The following is a 6,431-nucleotide window of genomic DNA, read 5'->3' on the forward strand; positions in this document are numbered from 1 at the left end:
TAAAACAGAAGTAGATTTTAAAAAACACAACCACAATTCTGTGATTTATCTAATGCCAGCTAGTTAAATTCATCACTTACTCTCTGTTGATTTTCCCACCCTTAATCTTGCAGAAAGAAGGCTCAAGAAAATCAAGCGGATGTAAATCACAATCTTCCATGTTGTTTTGCTTCCACATCACCCTGAAAGCGCTTTATTTAAATAATTTAGCTCTGCTCAATTTCAGCTTGATTACAATAGCCGCAAGCCATGCAGATCTAGTTATGGGCTTTATTCAAAATTAAAGCTAAAATAGAAGTAGATTTTAAAAAACACAACCACTATAGTAATTAACCTGCAAAATGTGTTCTTAATCTGTTGATTGCAACTGTCAAACATTTTTAAAAATGTGTTGAATATTACCCAAGTCACAGCCTACAGAGGTGGAAAAGACCAGGCCAGGTGAACCATAGAACAAGTTGAACCCTGAATCCGAGGGCCAGGGCGACCCCGCCCGAACCCGAGGGCCAGGGCTCCCGCCGGACGCGTGATTCTCAAATTTGACCTTCTTGGAGAGGGAGATCCCACTGGAAGAAACTGAAGGGGAAGAGAATATAACTTTAGCAAAAGATGAAAACTGACCACTAACCAAACGAATGAGAGAGATTGTTCTTTGAGGCTGAATGTGATGTGTCATAATAACCATCAATTACTATAAAGGTGTCCAAGCTGAAATTCAACTTAATTACAATAGCTAGCCAGCAGCCAAGATAAAAGGTCACATGTCACACAATTTTAAGCTTCCCTTTATACGAAAGAACTGCAGTATTTTAAATTTGCCACATCGTTGGCGGACAGGTACCTAGCCATAGTAGCTAATTATCCTAGCTAGTTCACACTTCATTCTCCCCCAAATGATCCCATTATCGACAGGTATCCGTGCTTAGACATGAAGACAGTTCAGCGACCGAGGACTGACATGCAGCTGTCACAGCTCTTTTAGAGCAATCCGATCGTTAGCGAGCCAATGCTAGATAATAACGTTAATTGCAGCTACAGCAAATAGTTGGCAGTTAATCTGCAAGTTAACTAACGTGCTCCATCGCCATGAAAATTAGAATCTGTTGCCGCAAGAGATGTGCATAAGTAATGTGTGAACTAGCTAAGTTAACCATCTCAAATAGACAGCTTGTCTGTTAGCTAACCTAGCTAGAGAGCCCAATGTTACCTGAGTCGTTGAATTCAAGTCCGACTTGACACTTTAGCCTTTCCCGTTAGGCCTCATCGTCTTTTTAAACAAAATTAACATACTATTCATAAAATCCATATAGAGCAAGTTTTATGGATGATCTGCTCAGTGAAGCTGCATTATTTCTGTTATAATACGGACACGGCAGCATTTTCACGGCATGTTTTATTAATCTGTTTATTGCAACTGTCAACACATACGAATGATTAATAATTAATGTAAACTGTTATGCAGCGAATTAAAGATACTATATTTTCCTGTTTCCCTAGAAATAATCCAAACTGCAGTGTCTGCTTATTTATGCTGAAGCACACTTAAGTGGGTATATTTTTTGTGGATTCCACATATACATTAAAAGGAAAATGTTGCCCAATCATGTCAGAAATAGCAAAACAAAAAAACACAGGCTCCGAGTTACTGAAAGAGAAGTACGCGATGAGGTCCTGGTAGAGCATAGGCACAGGTTGGTCATACGTGTTTATGAGGAGTTTAATTTAAGCAAAATCCTCATCACACACCCAAGAAGTCAAAGCCTGCAAAATCCCCAAGCAGCAAGACTGCATCAAGTTAGCACTGGCTGAAGCAAAAATAGTGCTGTGTCCTGCTGTGTGGCTCATCCACTCTACCAGTCTCTTAGTATTGGGCTTAGTGTGCTTAATTCATCTTGATGTCCTAACTGACATTCAAAAAGAAATGGATGTGAGAAGACAGTGTAGGAGTTCAAATTTGAATTGGCTTGAAATGTAGGCTGAAGTGCTCTTCTGCAGCTGAGCAGCTCATTTTCTGCTGAGCATCTTCACAGCCCTTACAAGGAGAGCATGAAAATGATGGAGGGGACAAGAAAAATCAGAATAATGCTTTAAGGACTGGACACATTTACAGCTTCTCACACTAAACAAAGTACTCCAAGGTAAAAAGTTCATCAAAGTAAAACATGTTTCATCCATCTTTCTGTGAACTGATATTTTAATGACTGACAGACAAATCCTCCAAGACTTGGCTTGGGATGCTTTGGTGTACAGGAGAGGTTTGAACCCCTTTCATTAAAGAAAACGTGTATGACTCAGGTGCTAGGGTATTATCAGAATGTAATTTATTCCAAATGTAAACACATGATTCTCTTAATTAGAGATTCCCTTATAAGGCATATTATTCAATAATGTTCATAGAGGTACAAAAAACAAAACAAAACAACAAAACCCTACTGAGTCTGGAAAAGAACATCTTTATCAATAAAAAGTATCAAATGACCTGAACACAGTTGTACCACCATTACAAACTCCTTGCTTGAGTCTGCATGTATACATGTATGATAGTAACATATCAGCCAATGAATGATGGACTCGAGTTTGTACTCGAGGAAAGAAAGAAATTTTCATAATGTCATAAAGAATCAAGTGTTTGGAAAACGTCTAGGAAAAGAAAGAAACATTTATTTAAATGTGCTGAATATTGCACAAGTCGCAACCCTTGAAAAACCAAGAAGAGTTCTCGGTCTGCTTAAGTACTGTGTACTGCAAAAACACAAGTAGAATTGAATTTTCCACAAATACACATACAAGAACCATAGAAGAAAGCATAGTGTTGGTCTTATAGAACGAGAGACACAAAAACCTCAGCTACAATGATCAACAATTACACAATGAAGTTTGGATTCAACGGAATTTCGTTTTGAACTACGGTAGAGGGGCCTCTTTATCGGCTACTCGAATACTAGGCAACAACCTGATTCACCATTTGTGGATCACATTTGAGCAGTAACATGATTTGGTAGAACACTTGCATTTGAAACCATTTTTGTCTTCTTTTATAGGTGGAATCGGAGGCCAGTTTGGTGATGTTTTAAATCTACTTGAAGAATAACAAACAAACAAAAAGCCAACCCTAATGTAACATTTAAAAGAAGCACCAAAGTGGGCATCAGATTTACCATCAAACAGGGTCTTGCTGCTGTCGAAGCCTGTGCACTGCCGCTTGCAGATCTCCATGTTCTGCAAGCAAGATTTCACACTGCAGCGAGAGACACACACACACACACACACACACACACACACACACACACACACACACACACACACACACACACACACACACACACACACAGGTGGGGGGGGGGGGGGGGTTACAGTACTAGCAGAGAAACTCTGATGCTATTTGGATTTCTAAATTAACACGGTGTTCCTTAAAATGTTTTTGAAACACTGACATGTAGATTGGAAGGCCTGGAGCAACTCACTGTGCACTCTGAGGGAAGTGGAGGAGGTGGGTCATGGTCAGAAACAGGTGGTTCACGGTCTTCACTGGCGTGATCCTTTTGTGAGCGTCTAGCGTGAGCATCTTCTTTAGTAGGTCGATGAACTCCCGCCGGTCGGCCTTCTCCGCCAAGACGTCGGTGCCTTTCAGACTGGTCATATTGACCTGCGAGAGAGACCCATGGGTGAGTCATATTATTCACCAGCAGAGGGCGGCAATGCACCCAATACGAACGAAGTTCTGCAGCAAATTTCTACGCACTGCTCTGCCCTTCGCAGATGCCGTTCTCCAGAGCGACTTACATGCGCTACTCATTATGACAGCAGAAACGCTCGACCTTTCAGCTAGCACCTTGTTCTACCTGCTCTATAATGTGAGCTGCGGGAGCCCTTTGTCACGTTCTTCAATTTCACATCGCAACACTAAAAGAAATGCGTATAGTTACGCGCACAAAAGCCCAAATAACCTGCATCATGTCGTCAAGGCAGTTTAAAATGTACTTCCGAGTCTCTTTGGACTTGATGCCACGCTCCGCCTCATGCTCCGAAGGTGTCTGGAGAAAGGAAAGAAAAAACAAACCATTCAGCTCCACCATTAAGTTACATGAAGTCATTAAGTTACGTCCCTTATAAAAAACACATGGCATTTGGCATTTGAAGACAGGCAAACCTTGAGTCTCCACAGGGGGTAGCAGTAGAAATAGTAGTGCGTCTTGGTCGCTGCGCTCAACATGCACTCTGCTGGTAGGCCCTGCGTCTCGGAGATGTAACGGATCTGCAGAGACACCATACGGCAAAAGGATTATGACTTTATTTTGAGTTAATCCTTTCATTTTCAAAGTGCATGTCTAAAAAAACAGGCCATAGAAACTCATTTATATTAATCCTAAAAATGAGCGGGCCGACAAAGCAGCTAAAAGGTCAAACTACACACACACAAACACACACACACACACACACACACACACACACACACATATCACTACAGCCACAAAACCACTACAGGTCTGCACCACTGATGCTGTACGGGCGTTAAGGCACAGCTCAAAGGACCATGTGCTTACCTGATCATATTCGGAGGCTCCGGGATACAGGGGCCAGCCCAGGAACAGCTCAGCAATGACACAGCCCAGGGACCACATATCGATGGCCTCACAGAATGGGAGACCCAGGATGAGCTCAGGCGATCTGGACCAAAAACACAGAGATCGCCATCATGAAATCAGCCTCGGCTGATAATTCCGTGGGGGGGTGTTTGTGTTCCTAGACATTACACACCCACTATTCTAGTGTAACATGGAACCAACACTACAATGCACCAACACTACAATAATGTTCTGTTTTGCATTAAGTAAATACAGAGTACCAATGCAGTTAAACACCCGTTACTCAGTATATTACACTGTTAATTAACAGTGTAGCTACAATGTAATAGCGGTTTTGTACAGACTCGCTAAATACTGATATTACCAAAGCCTGCAGTTCAGCGCATCCTAACTAATCTCAGACACCGAAGACGGTTCATTAGGTGTTTTTGCTAAATAACAGCACTCACATGACCCAATAAAAATAAACCACTTATAAATCAATCGTGCTCCAGTTAACTGTAATGCTCATCATAGGCTTTTAATGTGTAGCAGGGTTATTACAACTGTCCACAACATGCAGCTCTACTCTAAAGCACACTCGAGTGCAACAAGTGCACACTTATTTCTAACACGCCTCAGCACGTGTCCCTCACCGGTAGTATCTGGACTGCAGGTAGCTGGGGGCCTTGGAGAAGTGGCTAGCTGAGCCGAAGTCGATGACCTTGACGCGGTACGGCTGCCTGATGGGGTCCACCAGCATGATGTTGTCGGGCTTGAGGTCGGTGTGGATCAAGCCCAGGCTCTTCAGTTTCATGAGCGCTTTGGCGACCTGCTGCAGCACGGGCCGGATGCATTTCAGCAGCAGTGGGCTGAACTTGCTGCGCTTGAGGAAGTCGTAGAGGCTCTGCCCCAGCATCTCGAACACCAGGCATATGTGCTTCTTGTGCTGGAAGCACTCGTACGCGCGCACGAAGTTGAACTCGTCGGCGTTCTCCCTGCTCAGCCGGCTCAGGATGCTCACCTGAGGAGGAGCAAAGGAGGGAAGACGGAATACGCGTTAAGCCGAAGCTACGTGGTCACAGCTTCAAAGTTTGATACTGCTGACAAATAGCCTACTTATTTTCAATAGCATCAAGCACTTTGTGTACTTCCCTTCAACCATTTACTTCTACAGGATTTGGGAGATGCAATTATGGAAGTGGTCCCTTGGAAATGAACCCATGAACTTGCTTTTGGTACTCAAACAATGCAGATTAATGCTCTTTCATAACAATAACATTTTTAATGCACATCCAAACAGGTATGGCTTACACAACTGAAGCTAAATCTTCTTTTTAGAGTAAGCTTCAAGCTGTCCGTGTGTTATCCGAACTAGTTCCTACTGAACTAGTGAAAATTAGAACTAGTGTGCCAAACAAGTATTTCTGTGCTACCCTGGCTGTATACAAATTCCACAGTGTGCGTTAGCACATCTGACACCAACAGAACATATGTTGTAAAAACTGAAACAAACAATAACAGAATCAGGGCTACAGCTGATTCTAGGCCATATCAATAGCTCATTTAAAGCAGGCACAACTTTCCCACCTCGTTCTGGCCCTGTCGAGCATAGGACGGATGACTTTTCAGGATCTTGATTGCGACTACTTCACTGGTGCCCCGCTTCCAGCACTTGGCGACCTGGCCAAAGGTTCCACGGCCCAGGGACTCCAAAACCTCGTAGCTGTTGGAGACGGAGCGGAGGATCTCGTTCTGCACCAGTTGGTACTCGCAATCGCTGCCCCTGGCCACACGCTTGGACAACCCAGGGGAGGAGAGCTCCTCCAGGATCTGTACACTGTTGCTGCTGTGTGCCTCCTCTCT

General features: G+C 43.2%; 1 protein-coding gene across 1 annotated transcript; it reads right to left on the reverse strand.

The window, feature by feature from the left end:
- Positions 1-370: 370 nt before the first annotated feature.
- On the reverse strand, positions 371-4,270 carry LOC145655906 (homeodomain-interacting protein kinase 2-like). The gene is made up of 5 exons (XM_081709370.1): positions 4,151-4,270; positions 3,948-4,034; positions 3,465-3,646; positions 3,159-3,238; positions 371-576 (listed from the first exon to the last, which is right to left on the reverse strand). The coding sequence occupies exons 1-5, from the start codon at positions 4,268-4,270 to the stop codon at positions 371-373; spliced, it is 675 nt and encodes a 224-aa protein (XP_081565496.1).
- Positions 4,271-6,431: the final 2,161 nt, after the last annotated feature.

Source organism: Electrophorus electricus, unplaced genomic scaffold, assembly GCF_041902795.1.
Source record: "Electrophorus electricus isolate QZ-2024a unplaced genomic scaffold, ASM4190279v1 Scaffold39, whole genome shotgun sequence".
Taxonomy (NCBI): Eukaryota; Metazoa; Chordata; class Actinopteri; order Gymnotiformes; family Gymnotidae; genus Electrophorus; species Electrophorus electricus.

Bases quoted from the DNA above. Each gene is read 5' to 3' on its own strand.
- LOC145655906 (XM_081709370.1), bottom strand. From the start codon at position 4,270: ATGGTGTCTCTGCAGATCCGTTACATCTCCGAGACGCAGGGCCTACCA. The intron at 4,035-4,150 runs GTTTGCCTGTCT...TCCTTTCTCCAG, and splicing joins ACCCCCTGTGGAGACTCAAG to ACACCTTCGGAGCATGAGGC. The intron at 577-3,158 runs GTAAATCTGATG...CTTCCCCTTCAG, and splicing joins CAGCAAGACCCTGTTTGATG to TTTCTTCCAGTGGGATCTCC.